We start from the raw sequence: 15,763 nt of genomic DNA on the forward strand, positions 1-15,763 counted from the left end.
ATCTCATGATGAGATCTCTCACAAATCCTTCCTGTTTCAAAATATACTGATGGCACTGAGCACTGTTGGAGCTCTAATCTGGAAGTGGGAAGATTTCTGGCAGGAGTGAAAAGTGCCAGGGACCACTTGTGGAGAACTATGGAAAGACCTGGAATCAGCAGGCAACTCAAAGAAAACAATAAGTACTGCAGTCAACTGCCATGGCCTGTATCCATGGCCTGTATGCACACTCACCACACAAGACTCCACTGCTGAAGAAAAAATACGTTGAAGTGTGTTTAAGGTTTGCTGAAAAACATTTAGAGAAGCCTGCGAAATACTGGGAGAATATAGTCTGCTCAGATTAGACGTAATTAAACTTTTTGGATGCCATATTTGGAGGTCAAAAAGACACTGCATATCACCCCCAAATCACCATACCAGCAGGGAAGTTTGGAGGTGGGAACATCACCCTACGGCACTGGCATGCTTCATATAACTCCTGCCATCTATGATGATGACGAAGATGAAACAAGGGTGGACATTTCAGCAAGACAATGATCCCAAACACACAGCCAAGGAAACTTGGTCTGTTAAAGAGAAAAGAAAAGCTGCTAGAATGGCCCATTAAATCACCTGACCTGAATCCAAGTGAAAATCTATTAAAAATAGAGATCATGGAAGGGACCCACAGAAGCTCCAAGGTTGATCCAACTAGTTTCTCCATATAGGAGGCATGTGAAGCTGCCATCACCAGCAAAGGCTTTTATACAAATTATTACATTTCAGTAAGTGTTCAGTACTTTGTCCCTGTGTCAAGGACATCTGTGGCTTGATATCTTTGCATGTGTGGACTGGATGGGTTGATACCAACATCTGGTGGGAATTTCATGTCAATAGCACCTTTAGAAATACATTTACTTAGAAAATTGGTGACGTGTTTGATAGTTATTTTACCTGCTGTGTATATCAAATCAAATCAAATCAAAATTTATTTCTATAGCACATAATAATACAACAAAGTTGACCAAAGTGCTTCAGTCGGTCAGAGCAATAGCATAAGACAGAATAAAAAGAAACAGTTAAAAGGAGGGCAGGAAACAATATGAACAATATAGGGGAAAAAACATAACTAGCCACGAAATAACATTAGTTTAAATCAAAAGCCAGACTAAAATAATACGTTTTAAGACTCAATTTAACAGACTGGATGGACTCAGAGGAATGAATATAAGGAGGGAGGTTATTCCAGAGTCTAGGTGCTACAACAGCAAAGGCCCGATCACCTCTGGACTTCAGACAAGACCTCTGTTGTGTCAGGAGCATTTGATTGGAAGATCTAAGTGCCTTATTAGGGATATACAAATGGAGGAGTTCGCATAGATAGCTGGGAGCCAAATTGTTTAAAATTTTAAAGGTAAGCAAGACAATTTTGAAATTGATATGATTTTCAAAAGGGAGCCAATATAGGTTGGCTAAATCAGGTGTAATGTTGGCATAATTTCTAGTACCAGTTAAGAGACGCGCAGCTGCGTTTTGAACTAACTGGAGCCGGTGAATAGAGGAAGACGGGTGGCCCGAGTAGAGGGAATTACAGTAGTCTAATTTGGAAGTGATAACTTTTCAAGGTCCTTCAAAGATAGATATCTGACGCAGCTGGTAGAAACTGTTTTCTACCACAGAGGAGAGCTGTTTCTTGAGTTTGAAAGAGCTGTCCAGGAAAACACCAAGGTTTCTAACAGTGAGCGAGAGATGGCTAGCAAAGGGGCCTAAGGCATCAGTTAGTTGTTCCAGCGGGCGTGGCCATCAAAAACTATAACTTCTGACTTATCCTCGTTCAGTGTGAGAGAGTTGCGTGATAACTACGTTTTGACCTCATTTAGACAGTTAAATAGGGGTATAAACAGTATATCCATTTTTCAAAGATGTTACAGGAAATGAACCTCACTATGTCTGACTCTGTGGCTGTATGGTTTCGGACTTCTCATGACCCTAACGAGAGCTATATTTTGGCACATATATTTTTTCATTTGGTAGTTTTTAGAATTTAAGGCCAACTTTTTGCAACAGAAGGCAATACTGTAGATAGGCAAACTTTAAAAAAAACAGTTTCAGTGCGACTCACCTTGCATCCAAACAAGCATTTATTAACCTTTAGAAAAACAAAATATACCTGCAGACTGTTTAGAGTCATGAAATGTTAATCACAAGAAGACATCTATTCATTCTACTAATCAGTACCATTCATAATGAAATATTTAACATAGCACTAAAATGCTAGTTACTATACAAAACAAGCTTTCAGAAGAAAAAAAAAACCCTGTTTCCCTCTAGTTTTGACACAGTTTACAAAAAGAATCAGTTTTCCAAGACGATAAGAACATGACAGAAATTTTAATGCTAATAGAAATTCTGCATCACACTGCATAGGATTCATCTCCATTCATTCTTCCTCCAGCAGGCTGAATTTACAGCCTTATATCTGAATGCAAAAGGAAAGAAGAAAAAAGTGCCTCGATAAATAAAAGCTTGGAATGTCTTGTTTAAATTACAGATGCAAGAAAACTGTCACACTTTGACCCCTTTCAGACATGGATCCTTGTCTGTTAATATGAACAGCATGTGAGCAGGTCAGCTTCAGGTCTGAACCAGCACACTGGTCACCGTTCTGTGGAAGCGATGATGATCGTCTTACTAGACAACCATCATCGAGTCTGAACGGGTAAAGACATATTCCTCCGTCTCCAGTCTGTTGCACACGTATCGAGATTCTCTCATTGTATATTTCTGAAAGTAGAGGCCAATTCATGATAAAGTGACCTATGAGCTCAAAGCTCAAAATAAGCTAGACATATTCTTATACTGTCAATGATGGAGCTCCATTTCCTCTGAATGGCAACCCCTACCCCCCAAACAGTTTTATACAGCAGGTGGGAGGAGCTTGTGTGCTTATACATATAGCTGTATGCCTGAGATGACCAACCAAGGATATCCCTGGTCAGGGTGTACTCACATGAGACGATCTGTATCATGCAGGAGTGCAGTTGAACCTCAGAGTCGAGCTCATTTGTCTTTTGTGATTGCTGGGTGCTGTACCAGGAACATGTTACAAAAGTGGTTCTGTTGTGACGTTGATGTGTAGAGCAATTGCTGCTGACTAACTTCAGCTTTCTCAGTGATAGCGGCTCCGGCAAAACTCATTTAGGAGACACGACTTTTCCAATTAAGCTACAACATGTAAAAAAAAAAAAATCGTGAGCTTACAAGAGTGCCTTTCAGGGTGTGTGCGAGAGAGGGAGGAGCTGAGATGCTCAGACAAAGTAATGCATACTTGTGTCTAGATAGTTGAGTGCAGGGGAGCAGGAACAATCATGCACAGGCAACCGTGTCTAGTGTGAGTACACCCTCACTGACATCATACTTTGGCTATGTTTAATATGAGCATCCACCATTGTAACAGTAATGAAGTAAAGGCATAAAAAAATCCCCTTCAATAAACCGATGAAGCCAGCAATATTACGTTTTTCTGAATGGAGCTTCTGAAACAAAAACCACAGTCACACTAATAGTCTATCCTGCTGACAAAAGTGGGAATAGTTATAGGAAAATGCTGCCTTGTCATAAAACCGTATGATGGTCAATATACAAATTACACAGTAATGTATGTAATTCTAACAGTATATTAAATGCTTCCTTTACAGGGTAGGGAATGTGATCTTTCTCTCCTTTTCCGACCTTGCTTTACTTTATTTTTCCTTACCAGCACTTGAAATGTTAACTTCAATCTTAATCTCTTTCTCTAGCTTGTAGTCTGTCAGTTGGCTTGATTCGGACGACCACAAATCACAACCAGAAGTCTGAGGCTCTTTCTTTATATCCACTATGAGTCCTGTGGGAGCTGTCTTTATTGAGGTTGTTCTAGCTGTCACTTTGCTGTGATGGTTTCCAAATTCTTGCCTTCCAGCATTTACAGCCTGTCCTGAGATTTCAAATTCTTCTGGTTCACCTTTAACAGGAAGGTACGTCACTGCAGACTTCTTAGACAGATCCAAGGGTGCTTCTGGATCCTGTTTAACCCCAGTTAACAGATCCAGTGGGGCACTTAGTGTCGCTCCAAGAGCAGCACCAACTGCGAGTGGACCCTCAGGCAGAGCTTGCATAGCTGTGATGGGTAGTGTCTGAGGGATTGCAGATGGGAGCGGGAGCCCGTTGGCTTGTGTTGGACAAACAGGAACGAACAAGACAAGATTGACACCAGCAGGCGGCCGTTTATCAAGGGTTAGCTTCCACAACCCATCCGATGGACCAGTGCCAGTAGACACACCCTCAGTCACGTGACCTGGATTGCTAGTATCCTCGACTGGTGGAGCAGGGTTGTTTAAAACAACAGCGGGCAAAGTGACTGCGTTTGCTGTGTTTGATGAGTCTGGTGTAGTGCTGTGCTTTTTTCTCTCCAGTGCAGAGCTCTTTAAAGACACACGTTTCTTGGTGGCACTCTAGAAGGGGAAAAATAGCAAAAGCATTTCAGTGTGACTTTATGATATGAAAAGAGTTCCTGGAAACAGGTTTCTGAGCATATCTGTAGCTACATCAGAGCAAAAAAACAAAAACAAACGATGGGTTGCTATAAAGGTTGCTCATGTTGCACAAAAACATCCTGCAATGAGTAAGATCAAAAGTAAGATAAGACCGATGTGCACTCCTATTTACTCAGATATGTCAATAGTTGATCCTGGTTTAGAATCATTGTGCTGACACAAAAAAAGCTGGCTAAGAAATACAGCCAAACCTACACACAGACACCTGGCTACTTGTGGGTTAGTCGATTAAGCAGGTTTCTCATGTTTGAGAATACAGATATAAACAGTAATTGCGAATTGGAGGAAATAGTTTTCCACAACCCTTAAAATCCACTGCCAAAGAAAAGTGGCTGCTCTCATCCACATAGCTCCATGGCAACCAGCAGCAGCTGTAGGAGGCTCTACGCGCTCTTCTGGCCTGACTAGCTCAGTTAATCTGTGCAACTTGATTTTGAAATAAAGTTGTTTCATTAAAGTATTTCTGTGCCAAACTGAAATCTGGAAGATAGAAAATCTTCTTAGCGTGCTTTAACAGAAGAGGCAGCAGCAGTGTAAAAACTTCTCTGTAAGTTTCACACACTCACCGCAGACTGAGGTGTTTGTCCACACGTCTTAAGGTGGCTGTCATAGTTCTGCTGGTGGGGAAAGCCCAGTCCACAGCTCTGACAAAGGCAGGGTGACTGCCCGGCATGGCCGCCCATGTGGGACATCAACAGCAAGGCCGACCGGAACCCCTTCCCGCATTCAGCGCACTTCAGCACCCTCTGATGAGCTCCAGCGTGTTTCTTCAGCTCTTCTGACGAGTCAAACCTCTGTCCGCACTCCAAACATCTGATCTCGTTCGTTTTCTCACTCGGCTCCTGATTGCCCCAGCAGCCCGTGTCCTTTTTGTGCTGCTGGAAGTCCTCCTGACTGAGAAACTCCCTCAGACACGCCACGCAGTGAATGCGTTCAGGTTCACATTTGTGCTGGCGGTACAGCTTAGCCAATCGGAAGTGGCAGCGACACCGTATACACGTGTAAGGCAACAAACCCAGGTGGGAGAAACTGTGTTTTAGCAGTGCATTCTTCTTGGTAAACACCTTTGTGCAGTCTGTGCATTTAAAATTACGGTGGCACTTCTTCCTCCGGTGGCGCGCCAGGGATTTCGGCGATGAGAAGTTGCGGCCACACACTTCGCACATGACATTCAGCATACACTTATGTAGCTGCACGTGATATTCGCATGCCTTTAGGGACGTGAACACGCGTTTGCACAGGTCACACTCATAGAACTCGTCCTCCAAGTGAGTTTTTGCCAGGTGGTCGTTCAGATCTTCCTGCGACGCAAAGCCCATCAAACAGACTCGGCACTGGAGACGATCCACTTTGGTCTGCGCGTGCGTGCGCAGGTGGACGCGATAGTTGTATATCTGGCAGAAGCGCTTCCCACACTCTGCACAGCAGTATGGGCGTGCTCCTGTGTGGAGGTTCATGTGATCGTGGAGCTTGAACTTGGAGGGCAGATGCTGTTGACACACGCTGCACCGGTAGTCACCTGACTGACTCGACTCTAGAGGGGGGGAAAAAGGAAGGAAGTGTGCTAATTAAAAAGTCATCTGCTGTTTTTCACTTCTTTTTTCTTGTCCAGTGAGAAAACTGAGGGGGGAAAAAAACACATTCCATGTCAGTGTTTCAAATGACAGCCATCATTTGAAACACCTGCCTTTTTGTCCTATTTCAGTCCCAGCCAGCATGTAGTTACTACTTGTTACTACATGTGATTGTTGGGCTTTTTTTCCTCTGTATGTATTATTGTAGAGTGTCTGTTTAGGAGACGTTAAATGGCCTGTATTTATATAGCGCTTTACTAGTCCCTAAGGACCCCAAAGCGCTTTACACATCTAGGCACTATAGTGCCAAGGTTCATGCGAATGAGTAAACAATTGCAAGGCCAAGTGCAGTGTTGTTGTTTGTTGTTCTCATGAGATTTGTTGACACTAAGGGAAACTATCACAAGCTCAGACTTCAAAACCACTATGCAAATAAGGCCATTTTACTCGGCATTTAGTTTGTGTATCAGGAGCAACTACGTGCTAATTACAGGAAAATCTGATATTTAGTTTTTTTGTTTATCTTGTGTTGAACCTTTCACCTGCACATGGGTGCATGTGTGATATTAACATATGGTCTTACCACTAGTTAGCTCCTCATCCTCCTCTTCCTCATCAACCTCTTCCTCCTCATACACCTCTGACACTTCACTGTCATCCGAGTCATCCTCCTGCACTTCCGCCGATTCACCCTCAGCCATGTCTACATCAGGTCTCTGCCCTCCTCCATCTCCATCAACACCCCCTCCTTCCTGTTCAGCGATCACCGGGGGAATGTCTGTAGTTTCTTGTAAAGCAATGGGATCACTCATCACTGTGGGTGCTGACGGTTCGGCGAGTGCTGTCTCGCTGCCACTTTGTTTGTCTTGCAGCCTTTTTGTTGTGGGATTCAGCCGTTTACAGTTTAACATCTCAGTCCGTTTGGATGGACCAGAGGCCACTGTGGTTTCTTGGGTGTCTGAGGTCTGTCCTGCTGCACCTACTACTTTGCCACCTCTGAGCAGCCGTTTCGGTTTATGTTTGGTTGGAAGTGAAGTGGGAGAGTGACTGGGTGAGATGGAGCCATCAGATGATGTGGAGCGACACGGTGTTTGTCTGACCAAAGCCTCCTCCGGCTGCAGTATGTCCGGAAATCCCAACTCTGTCAGCTGGATATCAATGGTGTATTCAATGGACATGACTGGAGGCTGAGGAGACATGAAACAGAGAGAGGGGTCCGTGTTCAGCTAACATTTAAAACGCTAACGCGTCTCACAGTTAGTGCACGTGTACTAATAAACAAACACTAGCACAATGTGCTTCAGCTGATCTGCCGAGCGACTGTTACAAGTCTTCAGGATCCTTTTTTATTCTCAACATTTAATTTAAAGTCGTTCATGCCACACCTTAAAGAACTGCTGGTCACCTTTCTCACCTGGCAGGAGAAGCAGATGAAGCCAAGCGTGGTTTTTACAACCTTTTCTCTCGATGCTAGCTTTACAAAAAAAACCATCTATACATATCGAAACATATGACACGTCTAGTTTGTACGATAAAAACAAAAGCACTATTCAGCATGACATAAAATAAGCCCGATAACCCAATTAGCCAGCTACAAACTCACCTCAACCGAAGATGAACATCGAGGTAATAAGGACAAAAAGGAAAACACAGGGAAAAAAATTCACACAAACGCTGGAGCACGCCTGGTGGCTCGGAGTGGTATTACACGGTCTTACAGGTGCGCAAGCAGGGCAATATTTTAAGAAACTTTTAAATACATTTTGTAAAAAAGATAATATGTAGTGTGATTTAGACTGGTCTTATAATGCATAGGTATTAAAGTCAGTTTTGTATCTTATTAGTTACGTTCATATAAATGCATGGATTCTCTGAGATTTTTATATGTAGGTTATAATGGAAAGCTATGGCAGAAAATGTACTGGTATTCACATAGCACCTTTCTAGTCAGCTGAGCACTCAAAGCCCTTTTACTACAAGTCTCATTCACCCCTATGCACTTTGTAACAGTCTCATATACACACTGATGCATCAGGAGAAACTGAGGGTTCAGTATCTTACACAATAATACTTTCGAATGTAGATTTGAGAAGCCAGAAAGAGAAAAGTGGCACCAGGTGTGCCTTTCTGCTGTTGTGCATTCAGAGATGCTCTGAATGCACAACAGCAGTTTTTGAGTTACTGTTACCTTCCTATCAATTTCAGTCTTGTAATTCTCCTCCATTGTTTACCGTCACTAAGTCATTTTCACCCAGATAAATGGCCGGATAATTTCTCTTTATGCACCATTCTCTGTAAACCCTAAAGATGGTTATGTGTGAAAATCCCAGTGGATTTGTGAAATATTCAGACCTGTCAGTCTGGCACCAACAACTACGTCATGTTCAAAGTCACTTAATCACCTTTCGTCCCCATTCTGAGGCCCAGTTTGAACTTCAGCAGGTCATCTTGACAATGTCTACATACCACTGCATTTAGTTTCTGCTGTGCGATTGATTAGAAATTAACAAGTAGTTGGACCTTTATGATGTACCTAATAGTGCATTAACATCAGAAAATCCTAAATAACATCATGCCACAGGCTACTTAGGAAGAGCATGTCTGACATTTGTTTTAGTGATTCAGCTGTCAATGAAAACCCACCATTTAGACTTAGTTCTCTTCCAGGCTTGGGGAAAAAGGCCTTCTTAACATTACGCTAAAAATAGATACTAATTTCAAAACCACATGAAATGCATCTTTTTCAAAACAAACTGCATTATCACCACAAGCAATGCAACTCCTCATTTTAATTGGTGCTCCTGAATTCCAAATAAGAACAGAAACAGTAAGTTGAGTCATCTTTTCAGCAGCCTCCCTTGGGATAGCAAGTTTTATTTCATGTCCAGACACATTGCAGTGGGGAGAGAACAATCCAATCAGTGAGTAACACATGATATACACAGTTCCTTATTGGATACTAGAGCATTAAAGAACCACCAGTCCCATTCAAAAATGTCTAAGACATTAAAGATCATTTTAAAAGAGCATTGTGTAGGATTCATTGGCATCTAGTGGTGAGGTTGCAGATAGCAACCAAAGTCATTTTGCAAGCATATACAACTACTTGTGACTGAGCAGCAGGAAAGGCCCTTCTTAAGGTCTGGTTTGTTCATTCCAGGCTACTATAGAAAAATGGCGACTACATGACACACCTACGTTGCATTTTACATGGATGGCATGTATTTATGTTTACAGAGTTTTCTTCTCTACAAAACTACACGGACCTCTCAGGTGAGAATCCTCTCCCTCTGTAGATACTAATGTGGTTAGTAATTCCAGTTTAGTATATACAATTATGAATATTTTACTTCATTTTGCCCAATAGACCACCCTAAATCCTGCACACTGGTCCTTTAAACAAGTGAAAAAATAAGGGAGTACATTTTAGCATCAGACAAATCAGGATTAAAGTGGATCATTTCTGCCCACATGCCAACCACTCCACATTGAACTGGGAGCACTTAGCAAAAAATAAACTTTCAGCAGAGCTTAATCGTGTTATTTTAAAATTCCTCCTCAATGAGACTTAATTTATAAAGTAACATAATCAAAATATTAAGTGTAAAAATGCACAATAAGAACCCGAAGCTGTACATGACATAATTCTTCTTGAAAAACAAAAACAAAACAAACAAAAAAATAACTAAACAATTAAACATAGTATCACTACCAGGTATACCTCAACACATGTAATTGCCCAAACTTTAAGGGGGAAAAAAAAGAGGGAAGACATTTTTTTTTTTTTTTTTTAACCACAAAGTGAGTTCAACAACTCAAGACAAAGTAATAAATTCACACGCATTTCACACTTAAAAAAGAAAATCCTTTAAAAAGTTAATCCAAACAGTTTCTGTTTTTACAGAATATTTTGTGACAAACGGTGTAATAGTTGGGTTTCATGTCTGGTTAGTTAATTTAGGAGATGTGTCTCTTAGACCAAAATTTCAACAGTCGGTAATCAAAATCAATCTCACCATAACTTCATTCTCAAAAACCAACATCATCTGCAGTACGAGATCCCCAAAGTTTAAAAAAGAAAAGAAAAAGAGAGACAGGGGTGGGTAAAAGGAAAATTTATGAATAAAATCTGCAAAGTCTCCATGCCTCAATTATCTTTTTCCACTTGTATTTTCATGCTTTTCCTCTGGGTGACTTTTCTGGTGAGCTTTCAATGTGCGCTCTCGGCCAAAGCTCTTCCCGCAGGTCGGACAGGCAAATCGGCCCACGACGTGCGCCCGGGACATGTGAGCATCCAGCTGCTCTGGACGGGCAAAGCTCTCTTCACATTCTTCGCAGGGGTGGGCTTTCCGTGGGGCGTGCTTCTCCTTCTTGTGAGCACGGAGCTGAATCAAGCCGGGGAATGTGAGGTCGCACTCGGGGCACGGGTGCTGACGGGGTGGGGTCGGCTCTGCTTTAGGTTTCTTCTCCTTTGCTGAAGCCTGACTCTCGTCCTCGGGAGTTTTATCTTCCGTTTCTGACTTTGCTGTCACCTTCGAGGGACGGCCACGCTTTGCTCCGCCTGCTTTCCCTTTTTCTTCCGCTGGGGTTGCCATCGCGTCTGATGTGCTGCTGGCCTTCACGGTCTCCTCGGGAATGTCTGCTTCCTCTTTCTTTTTCCGCTTTCCCTTTTTCTCAGCACCTGCCGCGTCTTCGGCCTTGGCGGGCCGTCCGCGTTTCTTGACAGATGAAGTGCTGCCGTTGCACTGCTGACCTTCGGGGTATTTCTCCTGGTGTGCTATCAGCTCTGATTCAGCTTCAAATCCCTGGCCGCACTTCTTACAGCGATGAGTTTTTGTAGAATCCTCTGGCTGTTCTGTAGTCTCGACATCTGGGCGTGGATGCTGGGTCAGGCGATGAGCACGCAGCAGTCCGGCACTACGGAACGTTTCATTGCAATCTTTACAAACCATCTGTTTCTCTGGGCACACCTGTCTTCTATGGGATGTGAGCTAGACAGGAGAGAAGTAAATGGTTATGCACAAACATTAAGCACAAACACATAAAGCTAGAAACTGATTCATTCTGCTGTATGTTCTAAATTATACTCACTTCAGAGAACGTTTTAAAGCTCTCTTTGCAGTGAACACATTTGAAGGGCTTGTCATCCTTGCTGTGTGTTGGCTGATGCTGCGTCAGTTCCTCAGATGACAGAAATGTGCGGTCGCACACGTAGCATGTGAACAATGTGTTTCCCTGAGAAAAGATGACCAAAAAGAACGGGGAGGAGAAACATTTAAAACCTTATGTTTTGGACATATAGTTGTGTGAAGGCTCCTTTAGCGAAAAACGGGTGTCTACGGACTCAACCGAAGCAATCTGGTGCCTTGAGGAGTAGTGTATAATGCGAAAGCTATGTAGTGTAACCTGCACTATGGTGTCATTTCAGTGGGTCGGACGCCTCCCGATTTTCTTCGCTGCAGTCATTTTCAAAATGAATGAGGATGGGTTAAGACTGAGGAAGTCTGACTGTGCAGGCTTTTACATGACAAAGGGTGCACAGGGATTTCCAGATGACATGGGACTCAAAGATGGAGATTTCTGCAACGGTGATACAGAAGATCACTAATGGACAAAAGAACCATAACAGCACGTAATGTAACGTGCGAAGCAACTAATGAGGCGAACACAAATGGGACATTACTAGCCCTCGGAATGCTAACATTTGCAACACCAGGGCAATGTGTGCAATATTCTGCTTGGTGCAAGATGCTACACACATAGGCTGAACTTAAAGGATGATCTAGTGACTTGAGAAAGTGATTACTCTTGATAAATTGTTCTCAAACACATGGGGTGTTTTTACAGATCGATGTTCTTCAACATAAACTGGAACATCCCTATTTCTTAGAGTAACTTTATCCACCAAAGGAGGACTTTGTTTATGGGTCAATGGCAGCTAAAACCACAAAACCCCCACAAATCTGTGGTTTTAAGTTTCATTATTGCAAAATTGGAAAAGAAATTAAAAAGAAAAATCCCAACTATCCATCATTGAGCAGGGTTGAACTCTGGTGAATAGATTAAGACACAAAAAGGTCATCAATTTAGTTAAAAATGACACACTCTGTTCTTCTCACCTGCTGAAGCTGCTGCTTGTATTCCTCCCGGTGGCTCTTCTTCATGTGTCTCTCCTTGGCTTTTGCACTGCAGAACGTGATGAAGCATTGGAAGCACTGCAGGTTTTCATGCTGGTCTGAATCCACAACAGAATGTCAAATTTATTATGTGTTGTTGCTTTTAGGAAGCTGATTTAAAAGGTATGATCGCTGCATCACTCACAGGAATGAACCGAGGGAGCCGGAGGTCCATTCAGAGTGATGGGTTTGTATGGTTCTGCCGGCTTTTCCGGGGGAGCCTCGGGTGGTGGATCCGGCAAGCCCCGTCCCATCACGATCTCCTCTATGTTCAAGATCTCCGAGTCCATGGTGCGATGTTCCCTGTTCTTCCTGGAGTCAATTTAAAAACAAAAAAGACACGAAACAAAGTTTAATTACCACGTGGAACAAACACTAGTTTAATAAACAGCGGGAAACATAACAGCGCCAGAAACGCAGATATGTGCTCATTACGTTAAGTTCAACAGCTGACTATACAGAAAAATAATCGCCTTACTAGGTTGGTTACTTACGTTGGTTGAAATAACGCCAATGCAACAGTTTTAGAATGAGCCGCGTATAAAACCCAAAGGCCGTGAAACTGTTAGTCCGCGGGAATTACCCAAGTTTTAGCCACTGTTAGCTAACGTTACCGTAACATTAAGGCCGCTAGCCATGCTAGCTACCTCCACACAGCTCTGCAAGTGGCAGACATTGCTCACTTCACGAAAAGAGCCTTGATATATCCACGCGGTAAACTGAGTGCGTTTCAATAGCACACAACCGCCTTAGTTAAATGTTTATTTTAACGTTAATAACAAAAGTACCGTGCTAAGTTAGCGCGCTAACGTTAGCTAGCTCACTACTAGTTTGCAGGTTGGCGCTAACAACACTGATTCCCAGAGAGGACCACAGAGTTTTCGTGTCCCCTTTTTTTTACACGCTAGTTTTGAACTCATCTTCTGAAATTTAAATGTATCTGCCGCGAATCATTACAAAACAAGCTAAGACCTAAACGAAAGGCAAATAATTCGACTAAGAAGCTAGAGTAGCCATTACCTCTAACCGCTCTTTCAGGGTAGTTTGACTGAGAGAGTTGACCCCAGAGAAGTGCAACCGATAGATCGGACACTTCCTGCTGTGTGGTGGCCGTCGGTACAGCTAAGATGGCTGCCTGGAAGTATTCGATGTTGTTATTGATTCATATTTAGATGCAAAATCTAAATGGTCGTATATGAGCAAGCCGAGTTTACCCAACGCAAATATACAGAACACAAGTTTTATCACATTGCATACGTGAAGAAATAAAACTTTCAATTTAAAACAAAACTCATTAACAATGTTACTGCGCGGACTACTATTACAGTAATGTTATTTTCTGACTCTTACATGCTATTTTACTTAGATAACTAATACAATCAACTACAGCATACACACGGGCAGAATTGTTTGAATAAATCTTTTCTATTAAGATCGATTCTATGCTCGATCTTTGTCACGTGACACAAAACAACTACATACTGTAGTAATCGTTCAGCGTACTACTGTGTTTTTAACATATACTGAACACACACACGCGCAGATGGAGTTTTGTACCGCTAATGATTAAAACTGAGTATCTGGTCTACAGATTCCTTTTTTTCATCTTGATGTCTTTTGTAACTTGAATTTACTTTTTACCACCAGTTTGTAAAATTTACTGTTATAGCTGAATTATTTGATTATTCCACCGCTCATTTAATCGTATTCTGCTTTCAATGAGTCAGACTTTCATGTAATTTTTAAAAGTTGCCTTTAAAAGCGGTCTAGTTCTCCAGGCTTTCTGAAGGTCTTTCAAAGTTTTTTTTATTGGCCATTGACTGCTTTTTCTCTTTCACAGTTCAGGTCTTACATCTCAACATTTTCAGAGGAGTGTTTCTTGTTGTTTGTTAAGCCACTTCACATTGATCTAAGAATAATTCAAGCATAAGAATGTACCTAATTCAATTGGTGAGCTGATTTCGTGTATAGAGAAAACAGAAAACTTAGCAAAGGACCAATTTATATTGCACCAACTAGGTAATTCCCAAACAAGGTTATTATTACTAAACTAAAACTAAACTAAAACTAGATGCAACAATTTTTTAAGGCAATTAAAAATTAAAACTAGATTTAAAAAGAAAATGTGTGAGCTATTGTAAAACTCTTTAACATGAAATAAAATCTAAAGAAAATGTTTTTTATTATAATAATTTTCTGAAATCTTGTCTCTAACGAATACTAATAATTAACAAACTCTAATGCTTACACCTAAACTCATAAAAAATATCAAAAACTAAAGATTTATAAACAGTAAAAGCTAAACTGAAACAAGAAAATCCACTCTGAAAACTAAATGAAACTAATCTAAATAAAAACAAAAAGTCAAAACGAAATACAAATAAAACGAATTTGAAAATGAAAACTATAATAATTCTTCACAAAGAGCTTTTAAATAACAGACAAACAGTATCTAAAAGTGACATCCTTAGTGGTGGATTTGGCCCTTGACTTCATCAATCTACTGTTCAATCTCATCAAAAATGGTCTCAGTGAAAGCCTGGCTGCCAAGAAGCCATTCATAAGGAAGGGAAACAGGGAAAAGGGGCTGAGGTATGTCAAGTTACTGGCCTGAAAATCAGTGAAGGCTTTGTCATGGTCTAGTCCAAAATTTAACTGACAGCATTGGTGATTTGAATGGCCTATATTTGTATAGTGCTTTACTTAGTCCCTATGGACCCCAAAGCGCTTTACACTACATTCAGTCATCCACCCATTCACACACTGGTGATGGCAAGCTACATTGTAGCCACAGCCACCCTGGGGCGCACTGACAGAGGCGAGGCTGCCAGACACTGGTGCCACCGGGCCCTCTGACCACCACCAGTAGGCAAAAGGTGAAGTGTCTTGCCCAATGACACAACGGCCGAGACTGTCCGAGCTGGGGCTCAAACTGGTAACCTTCCGATTACAAGACAAACTGCCAACTCTTGAGCCATGATCGCCCCAATTTTATCAACATTGACTGAATTATGAATGCAGCATCAGTACCATCAGATTGTTTTTGTTCTCACCATGTAATACCACCGGAAAATATTCTGATTGGCAATTGCTTAATTGTTCAGCATGACAATGACCCAAACCCACTTCCAATGCATTAAAAGCATACCTGGATTAAAAAAAAAAAAAAAAAAAATCAGTCATGGATTGGCCATTTTGATGTGTTTTTGTAACTTGAATTAATTTTTTCCACCAGTTTGTACAGTACTCTGTAATATACTGTATTTCAAACCTCATACAGGCATGCATCGACTGTGTGCTAGTATAGATTTTCTTTTAGTCATTTCAGTTTTCACTATTGTTACGCAGCATTAGTGGAAGATGGTCTAGTGACCGATGCTCTTTAATTTCTGTTATTGTTGCAGTACTGTGTCCTACTTGGTTATTTCAGTACACA

The 15,763-nt window shown here is 41.6% G+C and overlaps 2 protein-coding genes across 6 annotated transcripts; both read right to left on the bottom strand.

Moving 5' to 3' along the window:
• Positions 1 to 2,105: 2,105 nt before the first annotated feature.
• LOC146563896 (uncharacterized) lies at positions 2,106 to 7,833 on the bottom strand. 4 transcript variants are annotated; one of them, XM_085291258.1, is made up of 5 exons: positions 7,566 to 7,825; positions 6,735 to 7,338; positions 5,144 to 6,111; positions 3,740 to 4,475; positions 2,106 to 2,461 (listed from the first exon to the last, which is right to left on the bottom strand). In XM_085291258.1, the coding sequence occupies exons 1-5, from the start codon at positions 7,641 to 7,643 to the stop codon at positions 2,448 to 2,450; spliced, it is 2,400 nt and encodes a 799-aa protein (XP_085147384.1). In that variant the 5' UTR covers positions 7,644 to 7,825; the 3' UTR covers positions 2,106 to 2,447. The 4 variants fall into 4 exon arrangements, with proteins under 4 accessions (XP_085147384.1, XP_085147385.1, XP_085147383.1 ...); XM_085291259.1 differs by having other exon boundaries at positions 2,106 to 4,475; positions 7,755 to 7,833; XM_085291257.1 differs by having other exon boundaries at positions 2,106 to 4,475; positions 7,566 to 7,824.
• A 1,155-nt stretch (positions 7,834 to 8,988) lies between these two features.
• Positions 8,989 to 13,482, bottom strand: LOC146563897 (uncharacterized). Of its 2 annotated transcripts, none has more exons than XM_085291267.1 (5): positions 13,348 to 13,482; positions 12,473 to 12,639; positions 12,271 to 12,386; positions 11,243 to 11,386; positions 8,989 to 11,142 (listed from the first exon to the last, which is right to left on the bottom strand). In XM_085291267.1, exons 2-5 carry the CDS (start codon positions 12,615 to 12,617, stop codon positions 10,303 to 10,305), a joined length of 1,245 nt encoding a protein of 414 aa, XP_085147393.1. In that variant the 5' UTR covers positions 12,618 to 12,639; positions 13,348 to 13,482; the 3' UTR covers positions 8,989 to 10,302. The 2 variants fall into 2 exon arrangements, with proteins under 2 accessions (XP_085147393.1, XP_085147394.1); XM_085291268.1 differs by lacking the exon at positions 13,348 to 13,482 and adding an exon at positions 12,822 to 13,332.
• Between the last annotated feature and the right edge of the window lie 2,281 nt (positions 13,483 to 15,763).

Source organism: Mchenga conophoros, linkage group LG11 (genome assembly GCF_057382185.1).
Source record: "Mchenga conophoros isolate Kocher_MC1m ecotype Shallow Benthic linkage group LG11, M_conophoros_male_GT1.1, whole genome shotgun sequence".
In the NCBI taxonomy this organism is placed as follows: domain Eukaryota; kingdom Metazoa; phylum Chordata; class Actinopteri; order Cichliformes; family Cichlidae; genus Mchenga; species Mchenga conophoros.

Excerpts from the sequence above, each read along its gene's own strand:
- LOC146563896 (XM_085291258.1), bottom strand. The coding sequence starts at position 7,643 with ATGGTTTTTTTTGTAAAGCTAGCATCGAGAGAAAAGGTTGTAAAAACC. Across the intron at positions 6,112-6,734 it reads GGATGAGGAGCTAACTAGTG|AGTCGAGTCAGTCAGGTGAC; the intron begins GTAAGACCATAT and ends CCCCCCCTCTAG. Across the intron at positions 4,476-5,143 it reads GACAAACACCTCAGTCTGCG|AGTGCCACCAAGAAACGTGT; the intron begins GTGAGTGTGTGA and ends TTCCCCTTCTAG.
- LOC146563897 (XM_085291267.1), bottom strand. The coding sequence starts at position 12,617 with ATGGACTCGGAGATCTTGAACATAGAGGAGATCGTGATGGGACGGGGC. Across the intron at positions 11,387-12,270 it reads ACAAGCAGCAGCTTCAGCAG|GGAAACACATTGTTCACATG; the intron begins GTGAGAAGAACA and ends ATCTTTTCTCAG. Across the intron at positions 11,143-11,242 it reads GCTTTAAAACGTTCTCTGAA|CTCACATCCCATAGAAGACA; the intron begins GTGAGTATAATT and ends TCTCCTGTCTAG.